The 16,460-nt window shown below is 41.8% G+C and overlaps 1 protein-coding gene across 1 annotated transcript in view; it reads left to right on the top strand.

Annotated features, from left to right (window-relative positions):
• Positions 1-35: 35 nt before the first annotated feature.
• LOC109479253 (SWI/SNF complex subunit SMARCC2-like) overlaps positions 36-16,460 on the top strand; it is an 18,275-nt gene continuing 1,850 nt past the window's right edge. The window contains exons 1-28 of the mRNA XM_019781195.1: positions 36-185; positions 871-990; positions 1,453-1,538; positions 2,297-2,378; positions 3,026-3,118; positions 3,618-3,687; positions 4,017-4,034; positions 4,223-4,292; positions 4,962-5,037; positions 5,480-5,557; positions 5,734-5,790; positions 6,011-6,114; positions 6,567-6,700; positions 7,025-7,113; positions 7,531-7,655; positions 8,329-8,400; positions 8,864-8,977; positions 9,582-9,738; positions 10,339-10,421; positions 10,804-10,909; positions 11,086-11,221; positions 11,769-11,891; positions 12,363-12,604; positions 13,213-13,396; positions 13,876-14,027; positions 14,534-14,668; positions 15,204-15,417; positions 16,140-16,277. Coding sequence (XP_019636754.1) covers positions 63-185; positions 871-990; positions 1,453-1,538; positions 2,297-2,378; positions 3,026-3,118; positions 3,618-3,687; positions 4,017-4,034; positions 4,223-4,292; positions 4,962-5,037; positions 5,480-5,557; positions 5,734-5,790; positions 6,011-6,114; positions 6,567-6,700; positions 7,025-7,113; positions 7,531-7,655; positions 8,329-8,400; positions 8,864-8,977; positions 9,582-9,738; positions 10,339-10,421; positions 10,804-10,909; positions 11,086-11,221; positions 11,769-11,891; positions 12,363-12,604; positions 13,213-13,396; positions 13,876-14,027; positions 14,534-14,668; positions 15,204-15,417; positions 16,140-16,277 — 3,181 coding nt within the window. The 5' untranslated portion in view covers positions 36-62. The remainder of the gene's footprint in view (positions 186-870; positions 991-1,452; positions 1,539-2,296; positions 2,379-3,025; positions 3,119-3,617; positions 3,688-4,016; positions 4,035-4,222; positions 4,293-4,961; positions 5,038-5,479; positions 5,558-5,733; positions 5,791-6,010; positions 6,115-6,566; positions 6,701-7,024; positions 7,114-7,530; positions 7,656-8,328; positions 8,401-8,863; positions 8,978-9,581; positions 9,739-10,338; positions 10,422-10,803; positions 10,910-11,085; positions 11,222-11,768; positions 11,892-12,362; positions 12,605-13,212; positions 13,397-13,875; positions 14,028-14,533; positions 14,669-15,203; positions 15,418-16,139; positions 16,278-16,460) is intronic.

The following is a 16,460-nucleotide window of genomic DNA, read 5'->3' as shown; positions in this document are numbered from 1 at the left end:
CAACAGTTTTGCAGGCATATATTGATGCCACGCCGGCCACCCTGGTGTCTGTTTCAGCTACAATGCCTTCCATGATGGCGGTAAGAAAGAAAGACGGCGGACCTAACGTGAAATTTTACGACTCGCCCGACACCGTAGCACAGTTCGAGCAAGTGCGAGGCTGGCTCTCTAAGAACTGCAAGAAGGTAGGCTTTCTTTTCATACCAAACAAGCCGAATAAAAGGCAGATCCTAGCACGAAAATAGATCGAACTGTCAGCCCGTTTTGGGCCCCATACATTATGTGAAGCGTGCCTCCATTGTTTGGATGGTGAGAGGAAAAGCGTGGGACAGTCTAGGTTTGTTTTGAAACTTTTCTCCGCTTTCCGGATGGACGGAAAATCTTCTTGGGGGCTTAAACTTTCGCAGGATTACACTTAATGAGTCCTGTTGTAAGAGCATACATATTTCTGATCATAAATTTGTTTTCAGGCTATGTTGCCCCCCCCCCCCAGATACAAATGTGCTTTCCTTTATTTAGGGTAGAAAAAATAGCAAGAGATCGCGATGTACTACTACTTGTAGTGTAGACTTGCAGGTTATTCGTCAATGTTCTAACAGATTCAAAAGATCCCTTTTAAATGACTGTAACAACCATGTTATGCTATGTTGTTTTTGTAGCCTGAAAGCTAGACAGTATGCAATGCCTGCACAGGCCATACTGGTCCTCTAAGTCTAACTTCTAAGATAGGTGGCCTTCTTTGGCAGGGTGCCTAAAGCTTTTTGGGGAAAAAATCCGGCCGGATAAACAGTAGATATTATGACCAGTTTGCCGCATGGACAGGTTTGACTGTATTTACATTTGTTATGTTGTTGTTTGTGTTGACAAAAGCACACACAGGCGGAGCCGCTGACCAACAAGGGACTGGCCAGCCTGACGGTGCAACTCTTACAGTACCAGGAGGACAGCTTCGGAAAACATGTCAGCAAGCCACCTCTCACCAAACTACCTGTGAGTATCAAGCAAACCTCCTGTATCTGTACCTACAGGTTGGGAGTTTGAATCTCAGCTGTTGAATCTGTATCTCTATCTGTATACTGGTATAACTACCTCTGAGCGTAACACACCATCTGTATATGTATAGCCATCTGTATAGCCAATATAACTGCCCTACGGCGTAACACACCAGCTTCGCAGGCACGTGGCACGGCGGCAGCTGGCTACATTGCATTAAACAACCTGTTGCACCTAACCTTTGAACATCTAAGTCTAAACATTGTTTAAAGCTATCTAATGATGATGCTTGGTGACAGCAAGTTCCACTCTGTGAATGTTGTCACTCCTGACTATTACTACTGGATTAAGGGATGTGGTCCCTGGCTTGAGCCACACAGCATTAAAACTAAAAGACCTCGCCTGACAAGTTTCTGAGCTTTAATTTAAAATGACATCTTCTAATGTCGAATCTTACAGGTTAAACTGTTCATGGACTTCAAGCCAGGCGGAGGTCTCTGTCACATCCTGGCTGCAGTCTTCAAGTTTAAGAGTGACCAGGGATGGTGAGTGAGGGAGAAGTGGACCTCAAGTGGGGCCTTCTGGACATGTGTCTCACTGCTCTATGCAGAATTCTTGATATACAATGAATATTATAGATAGGCTACATAGCTTGTTTGTTCTGTCTACATGTCAGTTATGTTCTTCAGGGTGCCGGTCATTTTTCTGATGAAGACTTTGGAATAAAAAGTCGAAACCGGTAAATTGATAGTCTCAGCCGTCATCCTTCTGACGAACTCTTGACATGTCAGTTATGTCTTATGACAGTTAATACTTAATAACTATGTACAATGTACATTAAACATAACATCATGTACAGCTACCAGTACAGAGGTTTGGGTACAGGTCAGGCTTGTATTAGCTTGGGTACTATCCTGGTTAGTTGACGTCTGCTCCGACAGTCGTAGCAACTATCGGAGCGGACGTAAACTAACCAGGATGGTGCCCAGACTAGACCTGTATCTGTACCTGAACAGTTAAACATAGTAACTTTATTTGTACAAGAGTCATAACCATTCATATGCTGTAAGTGTAAATGGAAGTCACTTTATATTCGTGGTCTGAGAAAAGTGGACATGTTTGCAGAACTATATGTTTGCATGTACAGAAGAAATTTGGCAAATCAATTGTTTGAAGTAATGATAAATTTGCAGTACAGAAGTGACCGCGAAAAAAACGAGAATATAACAAGTACCACAAATATAAAGTGACTTACAGTATCATGTCATATATGTTCTTCCCTTCTGCCCTGCTCTTTGCGCAGGCGAAGGTTTGATTTTCAGAACCCGTCCCGTATGGACCGTAACGTGGAGATGTTCATGAACATCGAGAGGAGTCTGGTACAGGTGGGTGGACCGGTGAGACTCTTACATAACTTTCATCAATTTCACTGCTGTAGGACCATACAACACTTTCATGGGGAATGGAGGGATGTTGCAGGGCTCGAAATCCTTTTTATTGCACACCTGCACTGGTGTAACAATGTAAATTACCTGCACCAGACAAATTTTACCTGCTGTATGGCTGAGGTCATACTAAAACTGTTCATTGACATTATTTCTTCTATACATGGTACTTCTAAGTGGTAACAGTAAATACAGCATTCACCTATATATATATGTACATATATAAAATAAATTGCTTTCTGACAATGACCCAACCCCATACAATCACATGTTGCAGAAGATACAAAAAAAGGATATTACAGGACACAAAAATAAAATCCGAACCCTTTTTTGGGATTGCAAACTCGCAAAAATTCACTCCTACCAAATGAAAGCGTTGTATGGTATCTACAGTTATTTCGTCAAGCTAAAATAAGAATTATTATCAAGATCATGTATTTCCTTTTTTTGTGAGATTTTAGGCTGTAAAAAGCCACATCAAAAATTTTCCCATTGTACTGTATTAATTACTTCAGTTGACCTGTAATTCTGTTCATTGTGGACCCTTTCAGAAGTTTTAATGAATTTTCTAAATGTTTCTCCTACAGAATGACTGTCTGACCCGGCCTAACATCTACATGCAGCCTGAGGTGGAACCCAAACTACAGAGCAAACTCAAGGACATCATCAAGAGACACCAGGTAAGGGTATTATGAAGCAAGTTTAAACTGTAATTTCCAACACAACAAATTGGACTCACCCACACTTTTGACTGTACAACTCCAGTCTTTGTCAAGGAATGAGCAAGTTGGGTGAGTCCAATTTGTTGTGTTGGAAATTGTAGTTTAAACTTGTGTTGGAAATTGTAGTTTAAACTTGTGTTGGAAATTGTAGTTTAAACTTGCTTGATAATGATTTCTACCAACACAGATGAACTTTCAAGATAAGGTAAGGGTATTGATATTGTTTTTTTTTCTTGGCACAAAATATTAAGAATAATACTGTACAATAGTACCTTTACATGTCTAACCCAGCACAAATGTCTAGGTGCACTGGTGCCCCCAAAAGTAGAAAATCAAGTGCACAGCTCCAATTTTGGAAGTGCCATTGCTACAACAAGTCTTGGTATATCTTGATAATATTGAAGCCATTAGAGTTTACTAACTTGCATCAAACTCACTCCAAAACTCTTTTCTGCAGGGCACAGTGACAGAAGACAAGACCAATGCCACCCACATTGTGTTCCCCCCGGTCCCACCCTACACTGAACGTAAGATGGAGTTTTCTCTCTTTTAATGACCAAGGTCTACTCTTTTGTAGCCAAATAGTTTGGCTCTCTAACTGTGGTATTATTGCTGTTGTTCTTAATTTTGAATGCTCGAGCAATATTTGTCTAGCAAGTAATTTCTTTCCACTACTTATTTTCTTACTTCAAAGAAAAGGGAGAATACAAAACTAAGCATGTTAACACGCTAGACTATGGAACATGCACCTTTTAGATATTGAGGATAAGACTTTGCTGTTAACTGGATCATTACTATTGTGTTTATAACTTGTTGGTTGATCACTGACATATTTGTTTCTTTTTTTTTCAATCAGCCCATATACGAGACACAGGTAGGTTTACATTTTTTTCAGCTGTCAAAAATGACAGGTCATTTACTCTAAATTTTGCATGATGTAAACTGAGTGTGCTGACACTTCTGGCAAATGAAGTTGACATGATAAATTTTTATTTGATGGATAACTGAAAGAGAAAATGATGAAAGATTTTTTGATGTAGTTTTGTTGTTTCTATGTTCCAGAGGACTGGATTCGTCCCATCATGATCCTGAATAACCGAACCCTGGTGCACTGGTGGCACTATCCAGACAGGTCAGACTAGGGGTTTGTTTTACCACCGGCCTGTGAGGCTGGCATGTCACACCAGAGGGCTGTTATACTGGCTAAACTATACAGATACAGAAGCTGGTGTGTTACTAGCCTCCATAGCATGCCAAAAATTGGGGGTCTTCAGGGTCTTTGGGAGCTTTTATGTGCTATTTTCTGATTGCATATAGACAACATAGCCGGCCTGATTGAATTACCCCCGTTTTTTAGAACTGGGCTGATCAGAAAACAGCTGAAGACCACCAAACCCCCAGTTCTATAAGCCTGCTACGGAGGCTAATCAGAAAACAGCCGAAGACCACCAAACCCCCAGTTCTATAAGCCTGCTACGGAGGCTAGTGTGTTACCCTGAAGGGCAGTTGTACTGACTAAGCAATACTGAGTGTTGCAAACCCAAGTACATCACTACAAAGTTATGTAGTCTGACAGAGTGACACAGAAAGAACTTTCTTGCATGTTTAGTTCTGTGCTATGCTGAAGATGCTATGCTATGCAGCAAACATCTTTCATTGACTGAAAATAAGACAGAAGACAAGTGTAACCTGTATATAAATGATTACTAGTATCTGAATTTCTACCCTCTTGCATTTTCTGTTCAGCATGCAACGGACATGTTTTGATGTTTTTGTTTATTGTTTGTTGTTTTCCCGACAGTTACGACACATGGACCCCCAGTAGTGAGGTTAACCAGGAGCCTGACCTCCCCCCTCCCCACCAGGGTGCATGGAAGGTACAGAAACCACAGTCTCTCAACCACTTATTTATATTATCCCTATTTTAGTACCACGACAGTTTTCATTTTAATAAAGAAATGGCAATTATTATAGGTCTTTACAGAGGATTCAGTCATTCTCTTGACAAGGGTACAAGCAAGTTTTGCAGAGTCCACATTTTATGCTGAGTATCATGTTCAGTGGTTGAGTCATTGCCACATCAGCTTATGAAAAAGCACTTCATTTCATTTTAAAAATTACACTTCGAGTTCAACAGAAGAAGAACAGCTAATTACAATGTTTAAAGGTAAAATTTTTGATCTAACACAAATAAGTTCTCTCACCTAGAGCTTAGGTGATAGAACTTCTTTGTGTTGGATCTGAAGTTTTAACTTTAAACATGTCACTACCGACACAGATGAACTTTCATGATAGCTCATCACATTTTTTTCTCCCCAGGTGAATGCTCGCTGGCTAACAGACCTGGAGGAGTTTAACGAATGGATGAACGAGGAAGACTATGAAATCGACGAATCGGTGAGATCAGTTTAGTCATTTTTATTTCTTTAATATACTAGTAGTAATATTTATTGTTTGCTTTAGGATCAAATTCGTTTTTTAAGGAATTTTTCAAAGCAAGAATACTTTGACAAAACATTCTGAAACTATGTATGATTTGCTGTGTAACAAAATCTGTTGTTCTATTATAACAGGAGCCAAACACCATCCCGAGACGTAACGGTATCCGGATGAAGCCTGCTGCAGATGAGGTACGCACCAACCATCCTTACGACTTGAAATACTTTTTCTCAGTTACTCACAAAACTGCGTGTTGGCAAAAATGTTACATGCAATTTAAGAAATGGTAATTACTGCAAAAAAAATACTTGAAAATCATATATAGTTGGTACATGTAGTAAAGACAAAAGTTCTCAAACTGTATAATAGTAATAGTATCACAACTTAACCAGAAGTTCTGCCTTGTTCCAGATCTCCCATTCTGAGGAACCAGAGAGGAGGGAGAGAGGCAAGCCTGGACCCAAGAAACGCAAGCGGTCCCCCTCCCCGGACCCTACCAAGAAGAAGAAAAAAGGGTAAGGAATTCAAATAGACTCAATTTTACATGAGCATTATCTTTCATACATGTTATGTTAGCTATTCTTGCATTCAAGGTTGTTACAAGTTAGGTGAACATGGCACATACATTTGGTGCAAATTTGTATGGTGCTGCAGATGTCTGCCTGCACCTTACCGGCAAGTTGGTCCATACACATGTAAGTGTGTGTGGATTTTTATTTGCTGCATTGGCTGTTACCACCTATGAAGTATAAAAGAAATAATGACTGGTTCCTGAACAGTTTTACTATGATTCACACTTCCTAAAGTCTGAATGGTGCAGGTAAAATTTTTCTTGCACAGGTAATTTTCAATGTCACATGTCCTTTCACCAGTGCAGAAAAGGATTTCAAGCCCGTTTTATGATGCATAGAAGTCTGACCATTCTCTATAGTATTGTTCATGACCTGTTACATGTATGTTTCTGTAGGAGGACCCCCGGACCAACTCCTGACCGTAAGAAACGGTCGTCTAAAGAAGAAGCTGACCAGGAGGACGCGACCAAGGACATGGACAACCCCTCACCTGTCCCGAATGTAGAGGAGGTCAACCTCCCCAAAAATGGTGAAGAAAGGAAGATTTGTTCCTTCTTTAGTAGACAAACAAATTCCTTAGCCTAGTCAGACCTTCAAGATTGTAAAGAGCTCCCTCTGTTTTTATTCCGTTTAAAGTTCTCTGAATGTTATGTTTCTTCTTGTGAATGATTTTATCAGGTTGTCATGAGACTTTATAAGAACATTTCTTTTTTATTCACAAACAGTGGGTTTACACATCCAACATTTTAGTTTTTAGTGATCACAATGAGTAGTTCTTATTTGTAAAAACTCACTGGGTGTTCAATAAAAAACCTTTTTATAACTTTTGAGTTATTTGTCCCATTTCTACCAGTGGTGAACACTAAGAAGGACAGTGAACAACAGCCCATCAAGGGAGGGACTCTGGCAGACTTGGACGAGAAGGAGGATGAGGAAGGAAAGGTAAGATGTGATTTGGTCTTTTTGGCTGTGAAAAAGGAAATTCCTATACAGTCAAACCTGTCCAGGCCGGCCACCCAGGGGACCAAAGAAAAGTGGCCACATTGGACAGGTGGTCTCCTTGAAGAGGGTCACCTCACAACATGACTGAGGCATAAGTTGAGATATTCTAGTGTCAAATGCTGTCAATGCATGTGGGGAGGGTGGCACATGGAACAATTTACCTCAAACAAAAACATCATCCAGCATTCAATGAAAACTGGCTGGTTTCTCCATGATTTCTCATTAGTTATCATCAATAATCAACACGATCGAAAATGATGTGGTCACCATGGGCAGGTATCAGGCCTTGAGTGGACCTTACTCTGGGCTGTCCCGGTCACTTTGGCCAGGTTGATCCCATGTTGTCATGTTTTTCAGGGTGAGGAAGACAAGACTAAGAAGGAAGGGGAGGGATCTAAAGATGACAACCAGGAGGACAACGTGACAGAGCAGACCCATCACATCATCATCCCATCCTACTCTGCATGGTTCGACTATAACAGGTACAGATGGCTTTTTTTTTCAATATACGTTTTATTGCACACTATATAAATATGTGGGGTTGTGTGGCACAATGGCAGAGCATTCAACTCAGAACCAAGAGGTCGCGGGTTCGAACCCTGCCAAGTCACCGACCTTGTGCCCTTTGGAAAGGCACTTTACACAAACCATCACATCATCATCCCATCTTAACTCTGCATGGTTCGACTATAACAGGTACGGGTAGCTTCTTCAAATCTTTATTGTGAAAACAATTGAATCACAGTGAAAACGGGTCAAAGAGTAAGAAGAAAGGTACAGAGGTCTTTGTGGAGAAATTCTCATCTTTTCTTGATCTTGATCTTAACCCCTGCGTAACACTCATCAGTTGGGGTAAGACATGCAGGGGGATTTTAATGTGACAAGGTGGCCTTGTGGCTGGGGTATTGACTTAGAAGAATGTAAACATTTATGTTATGCTCTTGGGAAATACATTTTAAAGCTATTTTATCATTTGAACTCAGGTGAAAAATGCAAATTGAGCACCTAGCTTTAGTTAGGAATGTCATCTTGAATAGCACGTAAAGCTTGTGATCCTGTGTTCGAGGAGCTTTATCTTACTATGTATTGTTTTTATTACTAAGGTTACAGGTTGTTTAATGTTTCTTGAGGTTCTAACCATGTTGAACTTTGCAGTATCCACACCATTGAGAAGAGAGCCCTGCCTGAGTTCTTCAACAGTAAGAACAAGTCCAAGACACCGGAAGTGTGAGTATAGCTGTTCTTTAAGTTTTACTTCATTCTCAATTCTACATAGACTTTGGTTTGGGAGGTAAAAGGCAGCGAAAGGAGAGGGATGGGCTCTGCCTTCTGATATTATGCCCTAGACACAGTGGATTAACAACCCACTGCCCCTACGGCCTAAAAGGCTATGGCACTACCCATACAGGGTCTTTGATAATATGTATAATATACATGCAACAGACCCTTATGTTTGCGAATGATTGATTGACTACCCTTACTCTCTATCCAGGATTAGATTATACTGCTGCTGTTGTCCCTGCCACAGGGGTTGGCAGCAGTCGGCTAGTAGTACTGGTCTTCACACTGCACCTCCAGGCAGCCCTGTCCAGTGGGTTAACACTGGCAAGGCTGCGCTCTATAATGTCCTTCTTGACACACTCTATCCAGGTCTTTGCAGATAAGTGATGTTACCCTTTTACCCTCACAGGTACCTGGCCTACAGGAACTTCATGATCGACACGTACCGTCTGAACCCCATGGACTACCTCACCAGCACGGCGTGCAGACGTAACCTGGCTGGAGATGTCTGTGCCATCATGAGGTAGGCTCTGTTCCTGTTTTACACATAGAGAAGAGTTGAGAACACTCCCCCCAGCTGTTGTGCTTGGGCTCTAAAAACAAGCACGTCGGCAGAACGTACTGCGCCTGCGCAGAACCCTGTATTTTCACGGTTTTCGGTGGATTTTTGGTCAACGTTGCATCAAAATTTTGCCTGTTGCAGAAGACATCTTTTCTGACATAATATTTGGAAACTACAAACGGAGTGTTAACCTTATATGCGCGAATACAACCTTATATGGGACGTTCTACCGAAGTGCTATGTACAATACATTACGGGTTTCACGCAGGTGCAGTACGTTCTGCCAACATGCTCTAGAAACAGAGATGGGCTCAGCTCAGCTCAAGAACTACAAATATTCTATTATTATTCTGACGCTTACATTCCAAGAATATCCTGCATACTATTATTCAATATGTACAAAAATACCTACAAAAAATTTTAGTCAGAAAAGAATTGGGTGCACAGCTCCAATTTTGGGTGCACTAAGGTGCACATGCACACAATACATTGTATTTACAGCCCTGAACTTCTACCAACACAGATGAACTTTCAAGATAACAAACAAGCTTGTTTCCCACTACAGAGTGCACGCGTTTCTGGAGCAGTGGGGTCTGGTCAACTACCAGGTGGATCCTGACAGCAAGCCCACACCCATGGGCCCCCCTCCCACCTCTCACTTCCACGTACTGTCTGATACACCGTCAGGACTGCAGCCTGTACAGCCAGCCAAGTCACAACAGGTCAGTACAAACAAACAAACAAACAAACAACAGGTCAGTACAAACAAACAAACAAACAAACAACAGGTCAGTACAAACAAACTGGACAGTACAGGGGCCATAACAAGACTTGGAAACAACCCTAAATGAGACATTCTGCTGAAGTACTATGCACAATTTTGTGCAGACACAGTACGTTCTGCTGACATGCTACATGTAGGTAGGTAAGAAGCAATGCAAAAACTTTTCAACACTTACAACTCTACTACTTCATCATAAACATCACAGACTTTTTTTGCTCTGGATGTACACCTTGTTTAAATTTGTTGCTTTGCATTTTTGTCAGCTTTGTCATTGCATTTCTTTCACTTTTCTTTGACTTTTTGAGCTGAGACTTTTTGTTGACTTTTTGCTGCCTGGTTGCCAGCCCCTACTCTCCAAGCAGAGATTTGGGTTTGGGGTCATTTTTGGCACGTTTTTAGGCTTTTTTATCGGGGTTTCTCTTTTGCACTGAATTTTGGTGGGAAAAAAATACCCCCAAAACCCAAACCTCTACTTGGAGAGTAGCCAGCTCCCTTCTGTGTTGCTCTCTGCGTGTTGTTTACATGTTATTTGTCATAGTCTGCCTCCCAACAGATGATGCAGTTTGCAGACAAGAACAACAAGGACGCCAAACCCGCCTCCAGCGAACAACAGAACTTTGGGTGAGTGGAAACTTTTCAATGAAGCAAGGGTGCCCCCCCTCTCCCAAAAATCCTTTTAAAAAATAGCACCTCTCCCAAAATGTTCAAATTTAGGGTTTTCTCTTAGTATTTTCATGAAAATTTGCTGATTTTTCATCAGCCGATTAGGAAGCACAACTCCCCAAAGAATTTCTGGGTCGACCTCTGTCATTTATTTCCTATGAAATGGTGCACCCACATAAAAGAATTGGGTGCACAGCTCCAAATTTGGGTGCACTAAGGTGCACATGCACCCAGTATTTCCAGCCCTGACCTTAGTACAAAATGTCTGATTCTGTGTTCTTGTAGTGATGTACATTATTGTCTTGAATACTTCCTTTAATCTTGTCGTGTTTTTCCCCAGGTTGCGTACAGACATGTACACGTCCAAGTCAGCAGCGGCTCTTAAGGCGAAAGCTGCGACGGCCACCAGGCCCTGGACCGACCAGGAAACACTGCTGCTGCTGGAGGTAAGACATTTGTCTGTCTAGCTAAATTGCATTCAGAATTCAATTCATCCATTCACATGTATTGTTTGTAAATTACAAGTAGTGGGCCAGTCAACCTCATAAATTTGTTCGAGGTGTGGCTGTCCTCAAATACTGCATAGAATGATATGTTGATGGAACTGTTGTTGTTATTTCAGGCTATGGAGATGTACAAGGATGACTGGAACAAGGTGTGTGAACACGTGGGCAGCCGCACACAGGACGAGTGTATCCTGCACTTCCTCAGACTGCCCATAGAGGACCCATATTTGGAGGACTCTCAGGAGGCCATGGGTTAGTTATCAATAGTTATTGATTGATTGGTTGATTGATTGATTGATTGATTGAGGCCTGTCAATAGAGGACCCGTATCTGGAGGACTCTCAGGAGGCCCTGGGTTAGTTATCAATAGTTATTGTGAAGGAATTACCAATCCACCGCTTCTGTGACATCACGTTATGCAGATTGAACCAGTGACTCAGGGAGCAGTGGATCATAGACTGCAGAAAGTCTGATGAATTAATTAACGATCAATGGTTATTGATGGATTGATTTAGATTGACATAACAGGTGACTATCACCTTTAAAAGAGACCAGACTGTGAGGTTTGTTGGAATCAGACTAGGAAGGACTCCTCTTTGTATGCTCGAGGTGTGACAAATCCGGTCTTTAGTTGCCACCTGTGTGCTGTGACAATTTTCTTCAACTTCGGTTTTCTTTTGCTCGCATTGTGTTTGTCTTATTCGTGTGTGTCCAGGGCACCACAGTAAATCAGTACAAAGTCATGGAGCTGGTCTACCACAGCTGATATATATAGATTTTCCTGTTGTTTTTCCCCCAGGACCTCTGGCGTACCAGCCCATACCGTTCAGCCAGCAGGGAAATCCTGTCATGAGTGTGGTTGCTTTCCTGGCTTCTGTTGTCGACCCAAGGGTGGCTTCCTCAGCCGCCAAGGCTGCTATAGGTAAGGGTATAGGACACTAAGTGCTTGAAATCCTTTTTTTCCTTTATTTAGCACCCAAAGCCTTTCAGTTCATCCAAATATTGATTTTTTTAAAATATGTTCCTAGAAGCACCATTTTTAATCTCATTAACTTTTTTACCGTCTGCAATGATGTTAGTTTGATGCCTACATGGCAGTTCTTGACCACCATTGTCTCCCTGATTTTCTTCATATCCTCAGTATTCCTGACACCAGTTACCACATGAATAACTATGACTACAAAAGAGAGTAGCATATTTCTGTGTTAGCAGAGCACAGGGATGAAAACTTGAATATGACTATTCACTCCATAAAACTGAGTACACCGAGGCATAAACCTGGTCCTAGGGCTTTCAGTAGGGTTTTCCAGTGAAGCATATTCTGTAAAAATCCAAGAACCAACAGATATAATTGCTGTGGCCTAACTTGTGTGAATAAACTTTATTTCCTCAGAGGAGTTCTCGAAGATAAAAGATGAGGTTCCGCCCGCCCTGATCGAAGCTCACGTCAAGAAGGTGGAAGATGCTGCGAAGACGGGCACTCTGACCTCCGACCTCCTGTTGGACGACACCGGGATCGCCGGAACGGGAGCGGAGGAGCCGACAGAGAAACCGGAAACCATGGAAATGGAAGAGTCCAAACCCGGGCCGTCAGGGGAGGGGGAGAAGAAAGAGGAGGAAAAAACTGAAGAATCGGTGAGTTTCTGGTGATATGGGGAGAGGAAAAAGAAAAAAAAATTTTTTATTGTTTATTTATTACTTGCTCATATAAAAAGAGTTACATAATCAAATAATAAAAATAAGAGAATATGCGGGGTAGGCCAGAAACCTAGTTGGTTTTTTAAAGGGCCTACCCCAAACAAAGGTAACTATGATATATGACAAAACATATTTGAATTAAACATCAAAATTAAACAATGAAATAATTGATTAATTAAACAAAATCAAGACACAGAAATAATAACTGAAGTGGAAATGTGCAAATGTTTAAAGTTAAATCTTTTGATCCAACACAAAGAAGTTAGGTACATGAGAGAACTTCTTTGTGTTGGATCAAAAGCTTTAACTTTAAACATGTAACTACCAACACAGATGAGCTTTCATGACAAAAAAAATGGTTTTGATCAAACATTCTGTTTGATTTGGTCTGACTACATTATGGTTTAAAAATCTTTACATAGCAGGCATTGGGAGTATTGGATAATTGCAACATTAATTAAGTTTCTACAGGTTTTTGCGAAATGTTGCAGCAATGCTGTAATGTTATCATTTACTCTAACAAAGTTTCTGCATTTTATTTCCAGAAGGAAGAAGGAGAGAAGAAAGAACAAGAGGAAGAGAAGGAAGAAAAGAAGGAGGAAGAGAAGAAAGAAGAAGAGGAGAAAACAGAGAAGGAGATAAAGAAGGAGCCAGAAGAAGTAAAGGAGGAGGAAAAACCACAGGAGGGAGAAAAAATGGAAACAGACCAAACAGGAAAACCTGCAGAAGGTGAGATTCACTCTTCACATTTTTGTACAATTCTACGTGTAACTGACTAAACTGTTGGGCATACCAACTACTAAAAATCTAAAACTAACTCAGAAAGAACTTGAAATAGTCATGCCTTCCAGTACGAAAGTTATCAACGAAGGATTGAGATGTTAAAAAATTTGTTTTTCCCTAGAACTATTTTAGAGTGTAACTCACTGTCCCCAAGTACAGTAAGGGCATTATCATATCTTTGGTTTCATTTTGGAAAGTGTCAAGAACCAGAAAATCTGAATGATATTTCATGGTTTTTGTCTTTGTGACCAGCTGTCTGTGACATTTCAAACATTTCCTGCGGCTAAGATATATATATCTGGTGCACCCACAGAAAAGAATTGGGTGCACAGCTCCAAATTTGGATGTAATGTCTACCAAAAAGTCTGAATGAAATTTCATCGTTTTTGTCCCTCTACTTCTCCGTGTAGAAGAGAAGGAAGAAGGGAAGGAGGAAGCAAAAGAAGAGAAAACGGAGGAAGTTGCGGAGCTGACGGAAGAACAGAAGGAGAAACTGAAGCAGAGGGACGACATTCCGAAGGGCAACGTGGCGACAGCTGCAGCCGCGGCGCTGTCAGCTGCTGCTGTCAAGGCAAAGGTACGGTTACAACTCGGATCAGGGTTCTCACCAGTTTTTCGCAGCGTAGGGGTCAGGTATAGAAGGATAACATTCCACGGCACAAGCCACACATTGGGTTGCAAAGACATGACCACAGTAGGGGGTCTAGGATTCTCCGCAAAAATTTTAAAACTCTTAAGGCCATGTCGATATGATTATATGGATGACATCTGCTCGCGCATGAATTTTCTGCTGTGTCCCAAAAAAAAGTTTTCAAGCATACTGTAAATCACACACAACAGTTGCAAAATGAGCAAATATATACTGTAAATTTGAAAAAAAAAATATTTGAAAACCAACGTCGTAGAAAAAGTTACATATTTACCCTTTGTCATAACTTCATACTAAAGTAAAAATTTTTATGAAGGGTCACAAGGTTCTCCCCCAAAAGAAACAGCCTTATGCTGGTTGCCTTATGCCTCACATGGTGAGGGAAGAACTTATGTTTCAACGAACAAACGTTACCTTTCTGTTCTTTCCTGCAGCACCTGGCCGCAGTAGAGGAGCGTAAGATAAAGAGTCTGGTGGCTCTTCTCGTGGAGACGCAGATGAAAAAACTGGAGATCAAGTTACGCCACTTCGAGGAGCTGGAGGCTATCATGGACAGGGAGAGAGAAGCGGTGAGGAAACTTTTAAAAAGGAAGCCTGTGCTGTAAAATCACCCAATATATTTGGCTAGTGTAAACTGTCACAATCTGCAACTGGCAGCCATACCATACACATGGAGAGAGGCTTAACTAAAGTATACTCTTCAAGACACTTAATTATGTGGAGACAGCAAAGACATTAACGCATATATCAACAACACAAAAAGTAGATGTCATATTCAACTAAACAACCAGAATATAGAGTAATAATAACACAGGCACACCAAACCAATGCTTTTAAAGTGGGACTTTGGCTGGGCCCTAAACAGGGATGGGCTCTTCCCCTTTAGTCTGAATGGTGTTGGAAAGATTTTAACAAACTTTTAACTAAAATTGCATCTGGACTACCAATAAAAAGGCACTGAAACTCAGTCCACACCAAATCTAGTTGCTTGTTCTTCAAGTTAGAATACAAATTTTTTTGTGGCCTTAACAGTATTCTTTGGTTACCTTTTTTCACTGATACAAATACATAAACTCACTCACCCACACACTCACTGTATTCCAGCTTGAGTACCAGCGTCAGCAGCTGCTAGCAGACAGACAGGCCTTCCACATGGAACAGTTGAAGGCCGCGGAGATGCGTGCCCGTCAGCAGGCAGCCATGCAGCTGCAGTCCCAACAGGCACCTGCCCAGGGCGCACCAGGACAGCCCCACGGACACATGCCCCCCCAGCCGCAGGCCTTCAGTGGACAGGTGTCATCAGGGGTCATCGCACCTCGTAAGTCTGACGGTCTTCTCATCTAGCCCTTAGTTTAGCCATTTAACTGTTAGGAGCAGATGTAACAAGTCTCTCCCCTTCTCGGTTTTTCATAGTGTTTCACAAGTATTAATAGTGTCATTTTTCATGTAGCATCTCATAAGTCAGTCAAAGTCTAATCATTTCACCACAGACAATCTGACGACCAGTTTTCTCCACCCTTCTTGGTTTTCTATTCTACTTAATGTTTCTCTTGGTGTCACTCCAGTCCATTCTCTAATATTGAGATCAAATTTTCAACGACCACTGTTGCCTTCATCAGGATAATTTGTTTTGATTGGTCATTAATTATCCTGATGAAGGCGACAGTGGTCATTGAAAATTTGATCCCTGTGAAACCTTGTGTTGGAATACAGTTCAACATTTTACTATCTAACTACCAACACAGATGAACTTTCATGATACATTGTGATAGTGAATTGCATTGTCCCCCCCCCCCCCCACGCCGGCCCGAGTGCCCAGCCCCACCCCCAGCACGTCCATGGCTACCCAGAACCCTGTGATCGTGCTAGTTTTGTTTTTACTGTGTGTACTGTCCCCAGGCCAGCTATTATAAGTAGTGTTGTGCAAGCACGTCTAACCCTCGGAAGACGGGGAACAACAGACGATAAACCGGATAGTGAGAGTGAGTGAGAGTGTTTGCTTGTGAAGGTAATAAGAGTTGTGTTGTCCCCCCCCCCCAGCTGGCCCGAGTGCCCAGCCCACCCCCAGTACCTCCATGGCTACCCAGAACCCAGCCATCGTGGCTGCCATGACAGGTGGACCTGCCGCCTCGCCCAGCGGGAAGGGAACTCCCAGCCCTGTTCCTGCTCCAGGTACAGGTAGCTACTTTTCACTGTACTGTCGGTCTCTAGGCTAGCCCGTGTAACAGGTAGCTGTGTTTCCACTTCCGTTGTGCTTTGTATACTGTCCACAGGGCTAGCCTGTGTTACAGGCCCATACTTGCACAAGGTACAGGTAGCTGTGTTCTCTTGTACTTTATATTGTTACTGTCCCTTGGCTAG

Source organism: Branchiostoma belcheri, unplaced genomic scaffold, assembly GCF_001625305.1.
Source record: "Branchiostoma belcheri isolate BF01 breed outbred unplaced genomic scaffold, Haploidv18h27 scaffold47, whole genome shotgun sequence".
Classification (NCBI taxonomy): Eukaryota; Metazoa; Chordata; class Leptocardii; order Amphioxiformes; family Branchiostomatidae; genus Branchiostoma; species Branchiostoma belcheri.
This window is presented reverse-complemented; position numbering and strand designations above follow the sequence as displayed.